The sequence below is a fragment of the Ranitomeya imitator genome, chromosome 10 (genome assembly GCF_032444005.1).
Source record: "Ranitomeya imitator isolate aRanImi1 chromosome 10, aRanImi1.pri, whole genome shotgun sequence".
NCBI classification, from domain to species: domain Eukaryota; kingdom Metazoa; phylum Chordata; class Amphibia; order Anura; family Dendrobatidae; genus Ranitomeya; species Ranitomeya imitator.
This window is the reverse complement of record NC_091291.1, coordinates 29,201,551-29,225,927: the sequence shown is the minus strand read 5'-3', so window position 1 is coordinate 29,225,927 and position 24,377 is coordinate 29,201,551. Positions and strand designations below refer to the sequence as shown.

At 42.8% G+C, this 24,377-nt stretch overlaps 1 protein-coding gene across 1 annotated transcript in view; it reads left to right on the top strand.

Moving 5' to 3' along the window:
- The window catches only part of SHANK1 (SH3 and multiple ankyrin repeat domains 1), a 502,441-nt gene that overhangs the window by 179,598 nt on the left and 298,466 nt on the right, over window positions 1-24,377 (top strand). Inside the window, exon 2 of the mRNA XM_069742951.1 lies at window positions 18,853-19,161. Within this exon, the coding sequence (XP_069599052.1) occupies window positions 18,892-19,161 (270 nt within the window). The 5' untranslated portion in view covers window positions 18,853-18,891. The remainder of the gene's footprint in view (window positions 1-18,852; window positions 19,162-24,377) is intronic.

Below are 24,377 nucleotides of genomic sequence, written 5' to 3'. Positions count from 1 at the left end.
GTGAAGCATGGAGGAGGAGGTGTGATGGTGTGGCGGGGCTTTGCTGGTGATGCTGTTGGGGATTTATTCAAAATTGAAGGCATACTGAACCAGCATGGCTACCACAGCATCTTGCAGCGGCATGCTATTCCATCCGGTTTGCGTTTAGTTGGACCATCATTTATTTTTCAACAGGACAATGACCCCAAACATACCTCCAGGCTGTGTAAGGGCTATGTGACCAAGAAGGAGAGTGATGGGGTGCTACGCCAGATGACCTGGCCTCCACAGTCACCAGACCTGAACCCAATCAAGATGGTTTGGGGTGAGCTGGACCGCAGAGTGAAGGCAAAAGGGCCAACAAGTGCTAAGCATCTCTGGGAACTACTTCAAGATTGTTGGAAGACCATTCCCGGTGACTACCTCTTGAAGTTCATCAAGAGAATGCCAAGAGTGTGCAAAGCAGTCATCAACGCAAAAGGTGGCTACTTTGAAGAACCTAGAATATAAGACATATTTTCAGTTGTTTCACACTTTTTTGTTAAGTATATAATTCCACATGTGTTAATTCATAGTTTTGATGCCTTCAGTGTGAATGTACAATTTTCATAGTCATGAAAATACAGAAAAATCTTTAAATGAGAAGGTGTGTCCAAACTTTTGGTCTGTACTGTATTTTAGACACCAGCGTATGCGCATAGTTTTCTAAGCTGATGACGGTTTAGTAAAACTCTGGCGGGTTTTCCCTTTAGCGTCTTTTATTACATCATTATGGGCGACGTGGCAACGGCTGTCCAATGGATGTCATATATATTGTCAGACACTGTCAGCAGCGTTCAAAGGGATAAACAGCAGTGATAGGAGCGCGCTCCAATTGCTGCTGTTAAAGACGGGAGCCAACTTTCGGGGGCTTCTTGACATATTTAAAATATATATATACTGTATGTCATTTAGTGTGAAAGGGTTAATGTCCAATTGATGTGAGTTCCACCACTAGGGTCTGCATAGTTTTCAAGAACAGAGTCCTTGCGTATGCTCTCAGAAATTAGCATGAGCAGTCTCTTCCATAGGATCTCCAAAAATTGCTCTGCCATTAATGTACAAGGTAGGGCAACCGTTTTAAACTGAGACTATTTGGGTTCTTTCAAGGACAGTAGAGGGAGGAGATTATATAGGAAATATTCTACTTTTCTCCTTTTTTTCCACCCACTCCTAGTTTCGGCTTATAAAACCGCTTCTCAAGAGCGTGGGTGAAAGCGCGCTCAGATCATCTTATTCACCCGTCATTACTCAATGTTTTCATTATCCAATTATTGAAGCGAGCATTTAGCTGAAGCGCTCTCCTGAACGCGCATCTCAATAATCACAGATAACGCAAATAATGAAACATTAACAAGATGTCAATCCACTAAAACGGCTTCTTAGTTCATTAAATATGACTACCGAATCACGGCTATGTATTTACTTCAGAGCAGAGGTAACATGAAACCGCTGTGCTGTTTCTCCATTGAATGCAGTGAAAGAATTAGTCATTTTCAAGTGAAACCGAGCTGCTACAGATCCCTTTAAGAGGATCTGACTTCAGGTCAGGTGTTGTTGCTCTTATTTTATTCCCGCTGAGTATTCAGTTTTTTTTTTTTTTTTTAAATCTACCATACGGTTCCAGAGATATGGGCATTTTAACTTTGTGTATGGCTCACAGGCTCCTCAGGGGCGTGTGTTTAGGCGAATCTACCTCATTACCATGTCAGCCACACCCCCTACACAAATTTCAATTAAATTGGTGGGTTTCTGACGTAAATCAAATGTATCTGGCGGTCAGTGGCTTTTTATGATGCCATAATCATTATTTTAAAATACTACAAGCACTTTTGCAATTTATTGTTTGTCAAAATTTTTCGCCGTTTTTGAGATAACACTTTTCTTTTCTTTTGTATACAGCTCGTTACCTAAGTGACCGACCACCACTGCAGCAGTGGCCAAAAATTCTAAGTGTTTAAATGCTGTTAGGGAGTTCTTTGAGCGTACAAATCTGCCCATGCACTCGTCCTTGTGTAATGTATTGCCTTGGGGTGTTATAGAGGAACTGTGAGCTCTGCTGATTATAATATTTCGCATGAAATAACAAATCCAGATCATATTTATCTAGAATTCTACATTGTGCAGTTCCTCAGTTATTCCTCCTAGAAATGTAGGAATAAAGTGACAAGTGGGTGTTAGTAGTTGGGAGGGGTGGTGTCCGTTGCACACTGTAAAACTGTCCTATCGGTGCACATAGTATCAGACAGTGTATTTATACATTTCTAAGAGGAATAACTGGGAAATAGAATAATTGGGGAATATAATTAATTACGAAATCAGTCATGTCACAAGACCTGACAGGTCATCTTTAAGTCTTGCGTCAAACTACAGTAACTGCTGTAATGTAATTTTACGGAATTTATACTTAAAGGGGAATGTCCCTGTATTTTTTAAAATCTAAACTGACTATCTCCTCTGATTGCTGCTGTTCCACTGATTCAGGAACAGTTTTTCTTTTTCTTCTGCGCTACTCCATTGTAAAGTTATACCCCCTAGAAGGTGCACATTTTTTCCTTCAATCAACAGGGCAAATACCACAGAACTTCTTAGTGGGCGTGGCTGTGTTTTGATTGGCCAGTGTCAGGGGAGAAAAACAGAAAATGCTCAGCTGATGGCAGAGAAAATTTACATATTTTTTTCCAGGGGGCATAACTTTGTAATGGATGGGCGCAGAAGAAAAAGAAAAACTGTTCCAGAATCAGTGGAACAGGGGCAATTGTAGGAGGTACTCAGTTTAAATTAAGAATTCCAGTGAAAAGTCCCCTTTAATTCTCTTTTTGCGCCTGTTTGGTGCATATTGGAAGGTTTTATGCTGCCTGACAGTATGAAACTAATAACTTCTTTCCTGAGTTTCCATTATCTAGAGTGGTCACTGTAAAGTCTACCTGCTATATAGTAGACTTTGACTTCTTCTTGCACATACTTGATTTTGGTTCTTACTACTCAGGCAGCAGGAAATATCAGATGTTGATATTTTAGGATATAAAACAGCCAACAACAGAGAAAAAGTACATAAATACCATTGTAAATATGTTATCTATGTATTCAGAGGGAGGCCGGGGTTGGGTGGGAGGCTATCCATTGTGTAGAAAATGAAGATAAGCTTCAAAAGTGACTATGTGGGAGATCTACTTTTTAAATTGGAATTTTTATTTTTTTCGTAAATGCTTTTTGGACATGAACGAAGGCTAAATAAAAAAAAAACAACATAATATATTGTATTGAATTTGCTTCTGGATGTAATTTCTTACATTTCTTTCTATCCGGTTTTACCTTTATCTTTTTATTGTGCATAATGTGCTTTTCTTGTGAAAGGTCTGAACCAGCAAGATGTAATTTATGTCCTTTCCTTTTACAGAACTAGAACAACTAAATAACATAAATTTCAGAAGTCGGCGAGATTCATAAATCTTAGGAGAAGTAGATTTTTTTTTTCTTGGGCTTGTATTGTACTACATCAGGCCTTAAAGGGAAGCTGCCGTTAGAAAATGATCAGATTTTATGTTACATGTAATTTTTTTAAATTTGTTATCAAGATCTTTATTAGAAATTTTTTTTTTTATACTATTTTATACTCTTACTTCCTGCCCTTTCAGGAAGGGTTTTCAGTGCGCTCATTATCATCGCAGACAGGTTTGCAATGATTGATAACACCGGTATAAACAGATGAGAACATATGATCCACCAGTAGGAGGTGTCACAGCTCACTTCCTCCTTCGCAATGATCTGTTCACACGCTCATTAGATGCTTCAATATAAAAGATAGGGTCTATTCATTGTGGCTAATGTACATGTGCAATTCTTGAAACAACAGGAAGTTAGAGTCTAAAGAAGCCCAAGTGACCAGTTTGAGAATTACTAGAATTAGTTTGATATTTTTAATACAGATTGTAATATGGAAACAAAACATTGAAAAAATAAAATACATTTAATGCAAAAATCAATAGATCTTTTCTGATGATACCTCCCCTTTCATTTTAGATCAGTGTTGTCTTCCTGAATCAGGAAACATTGAACTTCCCAACATATTAATTCCATGGACTATTTGGACATTGTGAGTTAATGCAATTGTACTTTAAGGGAAATGCTATCTTAAAGAGGACCTGTCACTTGCCATAAATATATATATATTTTAACCTGGTGTACAGTAAATGCTGCTGTTCTCCCGAACTGGGGTAGTTTTCCTTTTGTTTCTGCTTTTCCACATTCCTCAGATATAGCCCCCTTTTCCATGTTTTGCCAATCTTGTTATCCAAGTAGGCGTGGTCTGAAAACTTTTCATTTGGGCAGCTACTTTTTCAAACTTGTAATTTTGCCAGAGCACGTTGAGACATTTCCGTCTCTGCAGTGGCCAATTTAATGGTAATGGAGTAGTTATTCTGATGAATTACAGTCCATCTAATTCACCATATATTGGGAACTGTACGCTTTGGCTTCTCAGCGAAATTTTCAATGGGCGCTAAAGTAGACTAGCTTGAAATGGAGAGTCAGCTGCTCCTCTTAAAGAAAATCTATCACCGGGTGTATGCTGTCCCATGTGAGACAGAGAGCTTAATTCCAGTGCTGGGTAACTTATTGGACTTACTGGATATCTGCTGCAGCTCTGCTAGTTGTTTCAGCGATGAGCTTTGGCTCTTTAGCCCTTGATACTCATGAGGTCTGGCTATTCCCACTCTCCACCTTTAATTGACAACTTTCTGCCTAAGCGCAGTGATGGGTGAAATATTTCAATCAATCAATGGCAGAGCTTACCATTGAGAAGACTAGCAGATATGCAGCAGATAAAAAAGTGATATCATCAAACTATTAGAAGCCTAATCGTTGATCCAGCACTGAAATCAGGATCTCTGACCCTATTTTATGATGATTGAGATGCACATGGTGACAGATTCCCTTTAAACTGCTCTAAATTGAGGTAGTGCAGCACAGAGACGTGAGTGCCTTGGGGTCAGTAGCGCATTCAAGTGATCAGCGGGGGTCCAAGCAGTGTGGCCCAAGACAATTGCTTGACTTGTTTCTCTTACAAGTCATAGAAATGTGGGATTTCGCAGATGGAGACACTGTGGCTCCTAACGATGGATAATTTTTTAAATACCTGCATGATAGAAAAAATAATGAGACATTAAAGTGAATTTGACAGCTGTTTTTTTTGTTAAGAAACCTGAGTGCATGATACTAGGGTGAAACCGTGATTCCAGTGATGTGTCACTTACTAGGCTGTGTGTTGTTGTTTCAATAAAATCAGTGTTTTATTAGCAAGAGATTATCACTACAGGACTAGGTGTCTCATGCCTCCTGGTCCAACCACGCCCCCAAACACTGACTAGCTGCAGAAAGTTGCCAATCAGTGATGTGGGCGTGGTTACACAGGGCTCAGCATTCCAAGCTCTGCTAAATCTAAGCAGCTGTTTTTTTTCCTTAATGTCTCAGTTCCATTATCAGTCACTGTGACAGGGGTTCCGAAAACTGAAAACTCTCTAGAAGAACATCTGTTCTTCATAAAGCTATGAGGAGCATGTTTAAAATGTGTGTTCCGAAATGCTGGGCATCCACAATGGCATCCACAAAGATTGCAACTTTATCAAAGTTCTCTTCTTCGAGAATAGGTTACAGTAGGTTGGAACCCATCTTGTTCTTCCGTTACTGGATACAAAGGTGCTAGCTCAAGGATGGTGGCTCTTCTATAGATTTTACCGTAAGATCTTCTCTCCTCTTCGTACACCCCTAGTTGCAAGGTCCATGTGTAAGAAGTAACCCAACAGATGGATGCTTTTAAGATTCTGTTGTGGAGTGTTTGGAGAAGTGGAATCTACAGGTTGCCGATCGGCACGTTCCAACGTTCAGTTGAGTCTTTGGATGTAGAACATGACCCTATAAATTACATGATGGTTTCTTGGTCCTTGCTCAATTATTGCAGACATATATCATTTTCTGCCACTGGCTGATACCACTGACTAGATGCGCGTAGGGATGACAGCCTAGCTGGATATTATATATATTTCGGCTTTCATTGATTGCATCGTGTCAAATGCGGACTGATGTACTGTTTGACGGATGAGACCGACCTCGCATATATCTATATATAACACAAGGTCTTGTATGGGGTATACATAAATCACTCTGTGTCATCTTATTGCTCTTCTCTTTGAAACTTATTGTCAGGATTAAAATTCTACTCGGAAAGTATGTTGAGATGCAATGTTGGGGTGAGGAGGCCAGGAGTAGACCTCTGAACAGTACAGATAGTAGATGATAGACGTTTATAGACAACTTGATCTCAGGGACCTTTATACCAGTGGTTCACAACCTTTTATTACCTTAAGGGCACATTCAGACATCTGTACAAATCATTTCGAGATCGGACCACAATGCACGGACTGGCCGCGGCTCTCCCACCCCGAGTGTGACAGCTTCATAAATCGGACCACAATGCACAGACTGGCCATGGCTCTCCTGTCCCAAGTGTGAAAGCTTCATAGAGCGCACCGTAATGCATGGACTGACCATGGCTCTCCCACCCCGAGTGTGACAGCTTCATAGATCAGACCGTAATGCACGGACTGGCCGTGGCTCTCCCTTCCCGAGTATGACAGCTTCAAAGATCGGACCACAATGCATGGACTGGCCATGGCTCTACCGTCCCGAGTGGGACAGTTTCATAGATCGAACCGCAATGCATGGACTGGCCTTGGCTCTCTCTTCCTGAGTATGACAGCTTCAAGATCGGACCACAATGCACGGACTGGCCATGGCTCTGCTATCCCGAGTGTGACAGCTTCATAGATGCCAAGTGTGACAGCTTCATAGATCGGACCACAATGCATGGACTGGCAGTGGCTCTCCCTTCCCGAGTATGACAGCTTCATAGATGCCGAGTGTGACAGCTTCATAGATTGGACCACAATGCATGGACTGGCCATTGCTCTCCCTTCCCGAGTGTGACAGCTTCATAGATGCCGAGTGTGACAGCTTCATAGATCAGACCACAATGCATGGACTGGCCATGGCTCTCCCTTCCCGAGTATGACAGCTTCATAGATGCCGAGTGTGACAGCTTCATAGATCGGACCACAATGCATGGACTGGCCATTGCTCTCCCGTCCCGAGTGTGACAGCTTCATAGATCAGACCACAATGCATGGACTGGCCGTGGCTCTCCCGTCCCAAGCGTGACAGCTTCATAGATCCCGAGTGTGACAGCTTCATAGATCAGACCACAATGCATGGACTGGCCGTGGCTCTCCCGTCCCAAGCGTGACAGCTTCATAGATGCCGAGTGTGACAGCTTCATAGATCAGACCACAATGCATGGACTGGCCATGGCTCTCCCGTCCCAAGTGTGACAGCTTCATAGATCGGACCACAATGCACGAATTGGCCACGGCTCTCGCATCCCGAGTGTGACAGCTTCATAGATCGGACCGCAATGCATGGACTGGCCGCAGGTCTCCCAACCTAAGCGTGACAGCTTCAAATATTTCTATGAAGCCGACAGACTTATGTCAGGAGACTCGCGGCCAGTCTGTGCATTGCGGTGTGATCTCGAACTGATATATACGGACATCTGAATGCACCCTTAGAGTCAAATTCAGCTATAAGCCAAAACCTCAGCCTCCTGAGTAGTGACATCCATCCCTGCCTTCCCCCAGTAGTGACCCCAGAGCCCCCCATTAGTGGCATAATGAAAGCCAAAGCTTCCCTACAATAAGACCATGTGCCCTCCTCCCTCGTAGGCAGCATTCTTACATTTAGGGTTTGTTTAGGGTTTGCCTCTTTGCCCCATTCTGGCACCAAGCGCTCCTAACAAACTATCGCATCCAGCTGACATTATCATCCTATCTCCAGCTTAAAATATTAACCCTATTCTCTGCACGCCCAGTATACGTGCATCTGCGATTCTGTGCAGGACTACTCACAAACGTCCCAATATTGAGACCTGTTCATCATACCTGTTTGCTAGGTCTGAAGCTAATGCACAGAGCCGTTGGACCTCTGAAAACCACTCATGGGCTCGTAACCCACATGTGACTCCCGAACCACAAGTTGGAGACCTCTGCTTTACACAATGTTGCCTAAGCCAAAGCACGCTTCAGCCGTCACTCAGAAACTATCAGCTGAGGGCACTTCAACTTTAGGCACTGCCTTCTGTACTCCTGAGGGACACTTTATCATTCATGGTGCTGGTAAAGCTCTGGAGAGAGGTATGGTTAAGCACATGTATGGGTCTCCTATCTAGCCCTCTGAGCAGTTTTAGATCCTGAGAGTAGTGATTAAAGGATAGACAATTCCCACCTCTGCCCTACAATCTGTGGGTCTTCCATTGAGCTGCTGTATACACCTAAGGAACCATAATACTTGATGTATCTTGGCCAGATGCTCGTTCAGCTGACAGCTACCTTTCCCAATTCACAGAAGCACAAAAAAAAACACTTCAATGCCTGTTTCTCAAGGTCCGCCTAAGAGGAGATTGAGCTCAATTCATAAATCCCGCCCCTGAGGAACTTTGTATCAATGTGTTTTTATATTTTATGATTTGTGCACCCTGCTGGTAGATCACATTTTTAGGGAATGATATGTATATACTAGCGGGATTACTGTGATGTTAGCATAAGCACAAGATGTTGCACAGAACGTTTGTTTTTTGTAAAAAGTAAAAATTGGATTGAACATAAGTATAAGTTTGATAATTTGATTTAGAGATATCCCACTGAGCAACATTTCAAAACAGATCATTGTCAAGGAGCTATGTTTTAATTTTTCCTTTTACGCTTTTTTTTTTTAAACTTTCCTTTTTTCTGTCATGCAAAGGCAGAAGAAATGTGGGCAGCCGTCCTTATTCCTAAATTACTTTTACACAGTAAGACAATCAGGAGTGCTTTGAAGCAGATCTGAAATTTGTAAAGAATTAAAAAAAATAGATCTAAATGGAACAATAATTATAAATTAACCTGAGCTTTTATTTGTATCCCATTGTTACGAAAACTATACATTAACCCAGATTTTTGCTGTAGGTGCTTTTTTCTTGTGGTTTTGCTGTTTGATATATTTTTATTCTTGTTTTTGAGTCGGAGCTGCACAAAATTATGCATTTGACTTGAGTTGGGATCGGGGCTGTTGACAAGTTAGAGTCGAGAAATTTTCTCAGCAGGGTCAAACATAAAAAAAAGGGGCGGCATTGCAAAACTCAAAATAGATTACCTCTTTTAAAGTGGTTGTACACCTCTAGGGATATATATATATAGAGTTTTTTTCAATTTATATTGGCGGAGGAGTTGGTTTTCTCCTGTCAGATAACTGCTCCTTCACCCCAATCCCACTGCCACCCTCTGTTACCCTCCCTTCCTTTGAGGTGCACTCTGTGCGCATCTACTCACCCTCCAACCTCCAACTGGCTGTCATCTACCGTCCCCCAGGGCCAGCCACCACCTTCTTTGACCACTTCACCACCTGGCTACTCCATTTCCTCGCCGCGGACATCCCTACTATCATCATGGGCGACTTCAACATCCCCATTGACACTTCCCTCTCAGCTGCCACTAAACTTCTATCCCTCACTTCCTCCTTTGGCCTCACTCAATGGTCTTCTACAGCCATCCACAAAGATGGTTACACACTGGACCTCATCTTCACCCGCCTCTGCTCCCTATCTAACCTCTCAAACTCACCTCTTTCTCTTTCTGACCACAACCTACTCACATTCTCTTCCCTTTCCACTCCTTGTCTGCAACCCCCACCCCACAAACTCTCACACCCTCGCAGAAATCTTAAACACCTTGATCTTCACTCACTCTCTGAATCCCTCTTCCCTCTCACAGACATAAGCTCCCTACACAATGCGGATGATGCTGCCGCTCTATATAACACCACAATAGCTGCAGCTTTGGAATCTCTTGCCCCTCTCACACATACCAAAGCTCGCAAAATCAACAGACAACCCTGGCACACCAGCATGACCAAAGAACTGAGGCGAGCTTCCAGAGCTGCTGAGCGCAGATGGAAAAGATCCCACTCCAACGAGCACTTCATCGCATTCAAACAGTGCCTCACTACTTTCAAGACCACACTCGCCACAGCGAAACAAACCTACTTCTCATCTCTCATATCCTCCCTGTCTCACAACCCCAAACAGTTATTCAACACCTTCAACTCTCTCCTCCATCCCCCAGCACCTCCTCCCTCCCCACTCATCTCAGCTGAAGACTTTGCCTCATTTTTCAAGCAGAAAATCGAGAACATCAGAGACAGTTTTAGTAAACAACCCCCAGAACCCTTCCTCCCAACTACCCAGCCCTCCACCTCCAAAACCAACTTCTCCACCATTACAGAAGACGGACTCTCCACTCTACTCGCAAGATCGCATCTCACCACCTGTGCACTTGACCCACTCCCATCCCACTTCATCCCAAACCTCACCACAGTCTTCATCCCAACCCTAACCCATCTCTTCAACCTATCACTAACAACTGGCATTTTCCCCTCAAGCTTTAAACATGCCTCAATCACACCTATCCTCAGAAAGCCCTCTCTTGACCCATCCTCTGTATCTAGCTATCGCCCTATATCACTTCTCCCCTTTGCCTCAAAACTACTGGAACACCATGTCCATCTTGAACTGTCATCCCATCTATCTTCCTGCTCCTTCTTCGACCGCTTTCAATCAGGCTTCCGGTCACACCACTGCACTGAAACTGCCCTAACTAAGGTCACCAATGACCTATTAACCGCCAAGAGCAAGCGACACTACTCTATCCTCCTCCTCCTGGACCTGTCCTCTGCCTTTGACACAGTGGACCATTCCCTGTTGCTGCAGATCCTCTCATCCCTTGGCATCACAGACTTGGCCCTATCCTGGATCTCATCATACCTAACTGACCGTACATTCAGCGTCTCCCACTCACACACCACCTCCTCACCTCGCCCCCTATCTGTCGGAGTCCCGCAAGGTTCAGTTCTAGGACCCCTGCTCTTCTCCATTTACACCTTTGGCCTGGGACAGCTCATAGAATCTCACGGCTTTCAATATCATCTCTATGCTGACGACACACAAATCTACATCTCTGGACCAGATATTACCACCCTACTAACCAGAATCCCTCAATGTCTGTCTGCTATTTCATCCTTCTTCTCCACTAGATTTCTAAAACTTAACATGAACAAAACAGAATTCATCATCTTTCCCCATCTCACACGACCTCCCCAACGAACCTATCCATTACAGTAAACGGCTGCCCACTCTCCCCAGTCCCACAAGCCCGCTGTCTTGGGGTAATCCTTGACACTGATCTCTCTTTTAAACCACATATCCAAACCCTTTCCACTTCCTGTCGCCTCCAACTCAAAAATATTTCACGGATCCGCACATTCCTAAACCAAGAATCCGCAAAGACCCTAGTCCATGCCCTCATCATCTCCCGCCTCGACTACTGGAACCTCCTGCTCTGTGGCCTCCCCTCTAACACTCTTGCACCCCTCCAATCTATTCTAAACTCTGCTGCCCGACTAATCCACCTGTCCCCCCGCTATTCCCCGGCCTCTCCCCTCTGTCAATCCCTGCACTGGCTCCCCATCACCCAGAGACTCCAGTACAAAAGCCTAACCATGACATACAAAGCCATCCACAACCTGTCTCCTCCATACATCTGCGACCTCGTCTCCCGGTACCTTCCTGCACGCAACCTCCGATCCTCACAAGACCACCTTCTCTACTCCCCTATTATCTCCTCTTCCCACAATCGCAAGATTTCTCTCGTGCATCCCCCCTACTCTGGAATTCTCTACCACAACATATCAGACTCTCGCCTACAATCGAAACCTTCAAAAAGAACCTGAAGACCCACCTCTTCCGACAAGCCTACAACCTGCAGTAACCACCGATCGACCAAACCGCTGCACGGCCAGCTCTACCCTCACCTACTGTATCCTCACCCATCCCTTGTAGATTGTGAGCCCTCACGGGCAGGGTCCTCTCTCCTCCTGTACCAGTTGTGACTTGTATTGTTCAAGATTATTGTACTTGTTTTATTATGTATACCCCTCCTTACATGTAAAGCGCCATGGAATAAATGGCGCTATAATAATAAATAATAATAATAATTATATATATATATATATATTATTTATTATATATATGTGCTATGTGAAGAGCCCAGTGTTGCCTGGGCATAGTAAATATCTGTGGTTAGTTATAGCACCTCACTTCTTTTATTTTCCCATCACGCATCTCATTTTCCCCCTCACATCTCTCATTTTCTCCCTTACACCTCTCATTTCCCCCCTCACTCCTCTCATTCCCCCCTCACTCCTCTCATTCCCCCCTAACACTTGTCATTTCGACCTCACTTCTGTTATTTTCCAATCATTCCACTATTTTCCCTCATTCCTCTCATTTTGCACTCACACCTTTTCATTTTCACCTCACACCCCTCATTTTCACCTCACACCCCTCATTTTCACCTCACACCTCTCATTTTCCCCTCAGTATATACATGTTTGTCATCTCCCTTATATATAGTATGCACCTGTATGTCATCTCATGTATATAGTATATACCTGTATGTCATCTCCCCTGTATATAGTATATACCTGTATGTCATCTCCCCTGTATATAGTATATACCTGTATGTCATCTCCTCCTGTATGTTGTATATACATATGTGTCATCTCCTCCTGTATATACCTGTATGTCATCTCTTCTGTGTATAGTATATACCTGTATGTCATCTCCTCCTATATAGTATATACCTGTATGTCATCTCTTCTGTGTACAGTATATACCTGTATGTCATCTCCTCCTATATAGTATATACCTGTATGTCATCGCCTCCTGTATATAGTATATACCTGTGTGTCATCTGCTCCTGTATATAGTATATGCCTGTGTGTCATCTCCCCTGTATATAGTATATACCTGTGTGTCATCTGCTCCTGTATATAGTATATACCTGTGTGTCATCTCCTCCTGTATATAGTATTTACCTGTATGTCATCTCCTCCTGTATATAGTATATACCTGTATGTCATTTCCTCCTGTACAGTTTATAGTATATACCTGTATGTCATCTCCTCCTGTATATAGTATATACCTGTAAGTCATCTGCTCCTGTATATAGTATATACCTGTGTGTCATCTCCCCTGTATATAGAATATACATCTGTCTGTCATCTCCTCCTGTATATAGTATATACCTGTGTGTCATCTCCTCCTGTATATACAGTAGTATATATGTGTGTGTCATCTCCTCCTGTATATAGTATATACCTGTGTGTCATCTCCTCCTGTATATAGTATATATCTGTATGTCATCTCCTCCTGTACTAGACCTCGTTCACACATTATTTGGTCAGTATTTTTACCTCAGTATTTGTAAGCTAAATTGGCAGCCTGATAAATCCCCAGCCAACAGGAAGCCCTCCCCCCCCGGCAGTATATATTAGCTCACACATACACATAATAGACAGGTCATGTGACTGACAGCTGCCGTATTTCCTATATGGTACAGTTGTTGCTCTTGTAGTTTGTCTGCTTATTAATCAGATTTTTATTTTTGAAGGATAATACAAGACTTGTGTGTGTTTTAGGGCGAGTTTCATGTGTCAAATTGTGTGTGTTGAGTTGCGTGTGGCGACATGCGTGTAGCGACTTTTGTGAGACGAGTTTTGTGTGGCGACATGCGTGTAGCAACTTTCTTTTTGTGTGTCAAGTTGCATGTGACAGGTTAGTGTAGCAATTTGTGTGCAGCAAGTTTTGCGCATGGCAAGTTTTGCACGTGGTGAGTTTTATGTGTGGTGCGTTTTGAGTAGGTGCAAGTTTTATGTGAGGCAACTTTTGTGCATGTGGCAAGTTTTGCATGTGGCGAGTTTTCCATGAGGTGAGTTTTGCACGTGTTGCGAGTTTTGCATATGGTGAATTTTGCGCATGGCGAGTTTTGAGCGGTGACTTTTGTATTTCGACTTTTATGTGGCGAGGTTGGTGTATGTGTGGTGAAATGTGTGCTGAGGGTGGCATATGTGTTCAAGCACGTGGTAGTTTGTGGCGCATTTTGTGTGTGTGTTCATATCCCCGTGTGTGGTGAGTATCCCATGTCGGGGCCCCACCTTAGCAACTGTACGGTATATACTCTTTGGCGCCATCGCTCTCACTCTAAGTCCCCCTTGTTCACATCTGGCAGCTGTCAATTTGCCTCCAACACTTTTCCTTTCACTTTTTCCCCATTATGTAGATAGGGGCAAAATTGTTTGGTGAATTGGAACGCGCGGGGTTAAAATTTCGTCTCACAACATAGCCTATGACGCTCTCGGGGTCCAGACGTGTGACTGTGCAAAATTTTGTGGCTGTAGCTGCGATGGTGCAGATGCCAATCCCGGACACACATACACACATTCAGCTTTATATATCAGACTAGCTGAAGAGCCCGGCGTTGCCTGGGCATAGTAAATATCTGTGGTTAGTTATAGCACCTCACTTCTCTTATTTTCCCATCACGCCTCTCATTTTCCCAATCACATCTTTCAATTTCCCCCTCTCATTTTCTCCCTCACTCCTCTCATTCCCCCCTAACACTTGTCATTTCGACCTCACATCTGTCATTTTCCGATCACTCCACTATTTTCCCTCGCTCCTCTCATTTTGCACTCACACCTTTTCATTTTCACCTCACACCCCTCATTTTCACCTCAGTATATACATGTTTGCATCTCCCTTATATATAGTATACACCTGTATGTCATCTCCTGTATATAGTATATACCTGTATGTCATCTCCCCTGTATATAGTATATACCTGCTGTGTGTCATCTCCCCTATATATAGTATATACCTGTATGTCATCTTCTATATATAGTATATACCTGTATGTCATCTCCTTCTATATATAGTATATACCTGTATGTCATCTCCTCCTGTATATAGTATATATCTGTGTCATCTCCTCCTGTATATAGTATATTCCTGTATGTCATCTTCTATATATAGCATATACCTGTATGTCATCTCCTCCTGTATATAGTACATACTTGTAGGTCATCTGCTCCTGTATATAGTATATACCTGTGTGTCATCTCCTCCTGTATATAGTTTATACCTGTATGTCATCTCCTCCTGTATATAGTATGTACCTGTATGTCATCTCCTCCTCTATATAGTATATACCTGTGTGTCATCTCTCCTGTATATAGTATATATATGTGTGTCATCTCCTCCTGTATATAGTATATACCTGTGTGTCATCTCCTCCTGTATTAGACCTCGTTCACACGTTATTTGCTCAGTATTTTTACCTCAGTATTTGTAAGCTAAATTGGCAGCCTGATAAATCCCCAGCCAGCAGGAAGCCCTCCCCCTGGCAGTATATATTAGCTCACACATACACATAATAGACAGATCATGTGACTGACAGCTGCCGTATTTCCTATATGGTACATTTGTTGCTCTTGTAGTTTGTCTGCTTATTAATCAGATTTTTATTTTTGAAGGATACCAGACTTGTGTGTGTTTTAGGGCGAGTTTCATGTGTCAAGTTGAGTGTGTTGAGTTGCGTGTGGCGACATGCATGTAGGGACTTTTGTGAGATGAGTTTTGTGTGGCAACATGCGTGTAGCAACTTTTAGTGTGTCGAGTTGCATGTGACAGGTTAGTGTAGCAAGTTGTGTACAGCAAGTTTTGTACATGGCGAGTTTTGCGCATGGCGAGTTTTATGTGTGGTGACTTTTGAGTATGTGCAAGTTTTGTGTGAGGCAACTTTTGCATGTGTTGCAACTTTTGTGCATGTGGCAATTTTTACGCGTGTGCAAGTTTTGCGTGTGGTGAGTTTTCCATGAGGTGAGTTTTGCACTTGTGGCGAGTATTGCGTGAGCCTGGTTTTTGCATGTGGCGAGTTTTGCGCGTGGCGAGTTTTGAGCGGCGACTTTTGTGTTTCGACTTTTTTGTGGCGAGGTTGGTGTATGTGTGGTGAAATGTGTGCTGAGGGTGGTATATGTGTTCAAGCACGTGGTAGTGTGTGGCGCATTTTGTGTGTGTGTTCATATCCCCGTGTGTGGTGAGTATCCCATGTCGGGGCCCCACCTTAGCAACTGTACGGTATATACTCTTTGGCGCCATCGCTCTTGTTCACATCTGGCAGCTGTCAATTTTCCTCCAACACTTTTCCTTTCACTTTTCCCCATTATGTAGATAGGGGCAAAATTGTTTGGTGAATTGGAAAGTGCGGGGTTAAAATCTCACCTCACAACATAGCCTGTGACGCTCTCGGGGTCCAGATGTGTGACTGTGCAAAATTTTGTGGCTGTAGCTGCGACGCGTCCAACACTTTTCCTTTCACTTTTTCCCCATTATGTAGATAGGGGCAAAATTGTTCGGTGAATTGGAATGTGCGGGGTTAAAATTTCACCTCACAACATAGCCTATGACGCTCTCGGGGTCCAGACGTGTGACTGTGCAAAATTTTGTGGATGTAGCTGCGACGGTGCAGATGCCAATCCCGGACATACACACATACACACATTCAGCTTTATATAGTAGATATATACACTGTGTGCAGAATTATTAGGCAAGTTGTATTTTAGAGGATTATTTTTATTATTCATCAACAACTATGTTCTCAATCAACCCAAAAGACTCATAAATATCAAAGCCTAATATTTTTGGAAGTTGGAGTGGGTTTTTTTTTTAGATTTGGCTATCATAGGAGGATATCTGTTTGTGCAGGTAACTATTACTGTGCAGAATTATTAGGCAACTTAATAAAAACCAAATATATTCCCATCTCACTTGTTTATTTTCACCAGGTAAACCAATATCACTGCACAAAATTTAGAAATAAACATTTCTGACATGCAAAAACAAAACCCAAAATATTAGTGCCCAATATAGCCACCTTTCTTTCTGATGACACTCAGCAGCCTCCATCCATAGATTCTGTCAGTTGCTTGATCTGTTTACGACCAACATTGCGCGCAGCAGCCACCACAGCCTCCAGACACTGCTCCGAGAGGTGGACTGTTCTCCCTCCCTGTAGATCTCACATTTTATGAGGGACCACAGGTTCTCTATGGGGTTCAGATCAGGTGAACAAGGGGCCATGTCATTATTTTTTCTTCTTTGAGACCTTTACTGGCCAGCCACGCTGTGGAGTAGTTGGAGGCATGTGATGGAGCATTGTCCTGCATTGTCGACTTCTTCCTGTACCACTGCTTGAAGAAGTTGTCTTCCAGAAACTGGCAGTAGGTCTGGGAGTTGAGCTTCACTCCATCCTCAACCCGAAAAGGTCCCACAAGTCCATCTCAGATGATACCAGCCCATACCAGTACCCACCTCCACCTTGCTGGTGTCTGAGTCGGAGTGGACCTCTCTGCCCTTTACTGATCCAGCCTCTGGTCCATCAAGAGTCACTCTCATTTCACCAGTCCATAAAACCTGTGAGAAGTCAGTCTTAAGATATTTCTTGGCCCAGTCTTGACATTTTATCTTATGTTTCTTGCTCACAGGTGGTCGTTTTTCAGCCTTCCTTATCTTGGCCATGTCCCTGAGTATCGCACACCTTGTGCTTTTTGTTACTCCAGTAACGTTGCAGCTCTGAAATATGGCACAACTGGTGGCAAATGGCATCTTGGCAGCTTCACGCTTGATTTTCCTCAATTCATGGGCAGTTATTTTGCACCTTTTTTGCCCAACACGCTTCTTGCGACCCTGTTGGCTATTTGCCATGAAACGCTTGATTGTTTGGTGATAACGCTTCAAAATTTGGCAATTGCAAGACTGCTGCATCCCTCTGCAAGACATCTCACCATTTTGGACTTTTCAAAGCCCGTCAAATCTCTCTTCTGACCCATTTTGCCAAAGGATAGGAAGTTGCCTAATAATTAAGCACACCTTATAAAGGGTTCTGACGTCATTAGACAACACCCCTCCTCATTACAGAGATGCACATCACCTGATTTACTTAACTGGTAGTTGGCTCTCAAGCCTGAACAGCTTGGAGTAGGACAACATGTATAAAGAGTATCATGTGCTCAAGATACAACTTGCCTAATAATTCTGCACACAGTGTATATATATATATATATATATATATATCTCAACAGGTTTCGCCTCACAGGCTTCCTCAGGGGGTTGGGGCTATAATGCAATTCGTTATAGAATTTCTTTCTCCTTTATCTGCCTATTTTAAGCTCAGTTCAAAAGATTTATGACCAAAGACTTCATCAAAATTAAAAAATGATTTTAGTCTAAAATACATGTACGTACGTATATATATATATATATATATATATATATATATATATACGTTTTCTTTCTTAAGTACATGTATTTTAGACTAAAATCATTTTTTAATTTTGATGAAGTCTTTGGTCATAAATCTTTTGAATTGAGCTTAAAATAGGCAGATAAAGGAGAAAGAAATTCTATAACGAATGGCATTATAGCCCCAACCCCCTGAGGAAGCCTGTGAGGCGAAACCTGTTGAGATGGCTATGTGTTAACACTAGTGATGCTAGCGTATATCCTAGTGATAGAGATGCTCTGTTTCCAGCCCTTGAACTGCAGTCATGGTGGATTTAGCATAGCTTTGAATAGAAATCAGATTGATAAACGAATCATATAGTTCCTAGAGATTATAATTGTTGATGAAATAACACAGGAACACAGGTGAATATTTACCGTCATTTATACACCACTTTTTTTTTTAAAGTAATAATAAAAGTCATGATTTAATCATCCCTAATTTAGGGTTTATTTACCCTTTGGGTAGTCTGGTAATATGAATTTTAATGTCTTCCTATTCGTTCCTCTCCTAGCTGGCCCTGTAATGCTGCTGTGGTTCCGCCTTCCTGACAATGCCCCAGAGCCCTGTGTCAAGCGAGGAGGAGAGGAGGAGCATCTCCGAATATCCTGGGGAAGAGTCGGACTCAGACAGCTCCAGAGAGGACACCGTCCCTGGAGGGAAAAACAATCCAACTTCTGCCACAAGCAAAATTAGCCCTAACCCACTATCAGCATCCTCAGTAGCAGCAAGGAGAATAAAGGAGAGATCAATGTCGGTTCCTGACGATTCCAACTTCAGTATGATGGTCTTTCGCATTGGCATCCCTGACCTTCATCAAACAGTAAGGACTGGGGCAAATGGGAATGATGTGTGGGCGTAATCCTTAAGTGCGAAAGACCCTTTAACAAGTCTTTGTACATGACTTAAGATAAGAAGCCAGATCAGGAAACTCCATTTTGAGACTCTTGTTTCAGGATGTTTGCCCTTCATCAGTGTAAGGAAAGAGATCTAATTTGGCTGGGTGAGAGTTCTCTGACTGTAGGTGAAAGAGGAAATATTTTTTCTTGTGGAGCATAAAAGGCCGGCGTAAAGAGACTTATAGGCCATGCAATGCTACTTCAGGGAGGGAGAGGACAGGAACTCTAGTGCCACCAATAGTTCCACCAGTAGCAATCAATATTGACCCTTTAACGAGCCTTGCCATATGACTTAAGATAAGAAGCCAAATCAGGAAGTCCATTTGAATACTTGTGTTTCAGGGTGTTTGCCCTTCATCAGTGTAAGGCAAGATATCTAATTTAGTTGGGTGAGAGTTCTCTGACTGGAGGTGAAAGAGGAAATATTTTTTCTTGTGGAGCATAAAAAGCCGGCGTAAAGAGACTTATAGGCCATGCAATGCTACTTCAGGGAGGGAGAGGACAGGAACTCTAGTGCCACCAATAGTTCCACCAGTAGCAATCAATATTGACCCTTTAACGAGCCTTGCCATATGACTTAAGATAAGAAGCCAAATCAGGAAGTCCATTTGAATACTTGTGTTTCAGGGTGTTTGCCCTTCATCAGTGTAAGGCAAGATATCTAATTTAGTTGGGTGAGAGTTCTCTGACTGGAGGTGAAAGAGGAAATATTTTTTCTTGTGGAGCATAAAAAGCCGGCGTAAAGAGATTTATAGGCCATGCAATGCTACTTCAGGGAGGGAGAGGACAGGAACTCTAGTGCCACCAATAGTTCCACCAGTAGCAATCAATATTGACCCTTTAACGAGCCTTGCCATATGACTTAAGATAAGAAGCCAAATCACGAAGTCCATTTGAATACTTGTTTTTCAGGGTGTTTGCCCTTCATCAGTGTAAGGCAAGAGATCTAATTTAGTTGGGTGAGAGTTCTCTGACTGGAGGTGAAAGAGGAAATATTTTTTCTTGTGGAGCGTAAAGAGACTTATAGGCCATGCAATGCTACTTTGGGAATTAAAATATGCAAATAGCCTCTTCAGGGAGAAAGAGGACAGGAACTCTAGCGCCATCAATAGTGCCACCAGTTGCAATCAATATTGACCCTTTAACGAGCCAAATCAGGAACTCCATTTGCTGACTCATGTTTCGGCTTGTTTGCACTTCATCAGTGCAAAGCAGGAGATCTGATTTGACTGGACGAAAGGCTTCTGACTGAAGGTGTAAAGGGGGAAGTGTCTTCTTGTGGAGTGTGCTAAGCCAGCGTAAGGAGACTTATTGGCCATGCAATGGACTTTTGAGAAATAAAATATGCAAATAGCCTCCACAGAGAGGAAAAGGCCAAGAATCTCGTAGCACCTATTCTATCTAGCAATCTTTAAAGTCAATATGACATCCAATAGATTGGCGCCAGAGGTTCAGTTGAAAAACTAACTGCAGCCAAGAGACCGAGTTTTTCCAAAACTGTAACACCCCTTAAAATAGAATAAAGCAATGATCTGCATTAAAATTTGATTTAAAAGATATTATATACTTTTGCCCATTTTTGCACATTATTCAATATTTGCTTCTTAAATGCAAAGCTCAGAAAGTTTCTACATAGTCTTCATTAGATATTGGCTATAATTTTGGTGCTGCGGAGAGGCTGAAAGTCTAGCTGACATCGGCAAAAATGTTACAATTCCATCAGAGCTCCCGCTCCTGATCTCTCCCCTGGTTCTCCTTCTCTCACTGTAGAGATGACAGCAGAGAGAACAAGGCAATTGTACACAGATGTCCTCAGCATAGAGAGGGGAGAAAGTAGCTCAGGGAGGGCAGAGAATGCAGGCTAGTAATGAGGATGAAAGAACAGGAAGAGGGAATAAATGCAGACAAGAATCTGTGCTGATAAATGAGCATCTATTAAAGACAAACATAAAGATCTCTTATCCAGCCTATAATACAGTGAGGGACAATCAGACCTCACATCCTGCATATAATACAGTGAGGGACACTCAGACCTCACATCAAGCCTATGTTACAGTGAGGGTAACTCAGACCTCACATCCAGCCTGTATTACCGGGAGACACACTCAGATCTCACATACAGCCTGTATTACAGTGAGGGAGAGTCAGACCTCACATCCAGCCTGTGTTTCAGAGGGGACAGTCAGACCTCACATCCAGCCTGTATTACAGGGAGGGACACTCAGACCTCACATCCAGCCTGTATTACAGAGAGGGACACTCAGACCTTACATCCAGCCTGTATTACAGGGAGGTACACTCATATCTCACATCCAGTCTGTATTACAGGGAGGGACACTCAGATCTCACATACAGCCTGTATTATAAGTGAGCGAGAGTCAGACCTCATATCCAGCCTGTATTACAGGGAGGGACACTCAGACCTAACATCCAGCCTGTATTACAGAGAGGGATACTCAGACCTTACATCCAGCCTGTATTACAGGGAGGTACACTCAGATCTCACATCCAGCCTGTATTACAGGGATGGACACTCAGATCTCACATGCAGCCTGTATTATAAGTGAGCGAGAGTCAGACCTCACATCCAGCCTGTATTACTGGGAGGGACACTCAGAAATCACATCCAACCTGTATTACAGTGAGGGGCATTCAGACCTCACATCCAGCCTGTATTACTGGGAGGGACACTCAGACCTGAAATCCAGCCTGTATTACAGGGAGGGACAGTCAGACCTCACATCCAGCCTGTATTGCAGGGAGGGACACTCAGATCTCACATACAGCCTGTATTACAGTGAGGGACACGCAGACCTCACATCCAACCTACAGTGGGGCAAAAAAGTATTTAGTCAGTCAGCAATAGTGCAAGTTCCACCACTTAAAAAGATGAGAGGCGTCTGTAATTTACATCATAGGTAGACCTCAACTATGGGAGACAAACTGAGAAAAAAAAATCCAGAAAATCACATTGTCTGTATTTTTAACATTTTATTTGCATATTATGGTGGAAAATAAGTATTTGGTCAGAAACAAAATTTCATCTCAATACTTTGTAATATATCCTTTGTTGGCAATGACAGAGGTCAAACGTTTTCTGTAAGTCTTCACAAGGTTGCCACACACTGTTGTTGGTATGTTGGCCCATTCCTCCATGCAGATCTCCTTTAGAGCAGTGATGTTTTTGGCATTTCGCTTGGCAACACGGACTTACAACTCCCTCCAAAGGTTTTCTATAGGGTTGAGATCTGGAGACTGGCTAGGCCACTCCAGGACCTTGAAATGCTTCTTACGAAGCCACTTTTTCGTTGCCCTGGCGGTGTGCTTTGGATCATTGTCATGTTGAAAGACCCAGCCACGTTTCATCTTCAATGCCCTTGCTGATGGAAGGAGGTTTGCACTCAAAATCTCACGATACATGGCCCCATTCATTCTTTCATGTACCCGGATCAGTCATCCTGGCCCCTTTGCAGAGAAACAGCCCCAAAGCATGATGTTTCCACCACCATGCTTTACAGTAGGTATGGTGTTTGATGGATGCAACTCAGTATTCTTTTTCCTCCAAACACGACAAGTTGTGTTTCTACCAAACAGTTCCAGTTTGGTTTCATCAGACCATAGGACATTCTCCCAAAACTCCTCTGGATCATCCAAATGCTCTCTAGCAAACTTCAGACGGGCCTGGACATGTACTGGTTTAAGCAGTGGGACACGTCTGGCACTGCAGGATCTGAGTCCATGGTGGCGTAGTGTGTTACTTATGGTAGGCCTTGTTACATTGGTCCCAGCTCTCTGCAGTTCATTCACTAGGTCCCCCCACGTGGTTCTGGGATTTTTGCTCACCGTTCTTGTGATCATTCTGACCCCACGGGGTGGGATTTTGCGTGGAGCCCCAGATCGAGGGAGATTATTAGTGGTCTTGTATGTCTTCCATTTTCTAATTATTGCTCCCACTGTTGATTTCTTCACTCCAAGCTGGTTGGCTATTGCAGATTCAGTCTTCCCAGCCTGGTGCAGGGCTACAATTTTGTTTCTGGTGTCCTTTGACAGCTCTTTGGTCTTCACCATAGTGGAGTTTGGAGTCAGACTGTTTGAGGGTGTGCACAGGTGTCTTTTTATACTGATAACAAGTTTAAACAGGTGCCATTACTACAGGTAATGAGTGGAGGAAAGAGGAGACTCTTAAAGAAGAAGTTACAGGTCTGTGAGAGCCAGAAATCTTGATTGTTTGTTTCTGACCAAATACTTATTTTCCACCATAATATGCAAATAAATTGTTTAAAAAACAGACAATGTGATTTTCTGGATTTTTTTTTCTCAGTTTGTCTCCCATAGTTGAGGTCTACCTATGATGTAAATTACAGACGCCTCTCATCTTTTTAAGTGGTGGAAATTGCACTATTGCTGACTGACTAAATACTTTTTTGCCCCACTGTATATTACAGGGAGGGACAGTCAGACCTCACATCCAACCTATATTACAGGGTTTGGCAACTAAGCCAAATAATAGATTTACACTTCCTGTTCCTTGCATATAACTTTCCAGCAGCCTCATTATCATCAAAGACAGGATTACAACGACACAGAATCCCCCATTCAGAATAGGTTATGATCACAGCTCAACCTTGTTAAACGTGGACACGCATTTTGACAGAGGGTCGATCTCATATTATTTTTTAAGGTGGTTCTAAGGATCTTGGAAGCTGAGAGCATCTATTCGTAGTCAAATATTATCAGTCTGATGTACCTAAAGCTCACCAGAGAAAAGTAATCTGTAGGTTTATTTGCCCCTTTTTGAACTTTTGTGTTTAACTTTAGCTTATTATTGTGCCAGAACATTGGAAAACTGGAAGATCTTCAGATGGACCTATCCACCCTTGATCTTAAATAGGACCTGTCACTTGCCATAACTTTTTAAATCCTATTACCTGGCGTAATTGCCACCATCCTCCTGAATCTGGCGATGTCTTTCTTTTGTTCCTGAGCTTCTCCGTTCATGAGATATGGCCTCTTCTTTCCTGCTAGCCAAGTGGGTGTTGTCCTCAAATTTCTCAGCGGAACCTTCTTCAATACTACGCCCTCTTGGCTAAATAGGCTAGATTTATGTACAGATAAGAGAGGGTCATATCTCGGGAACGGA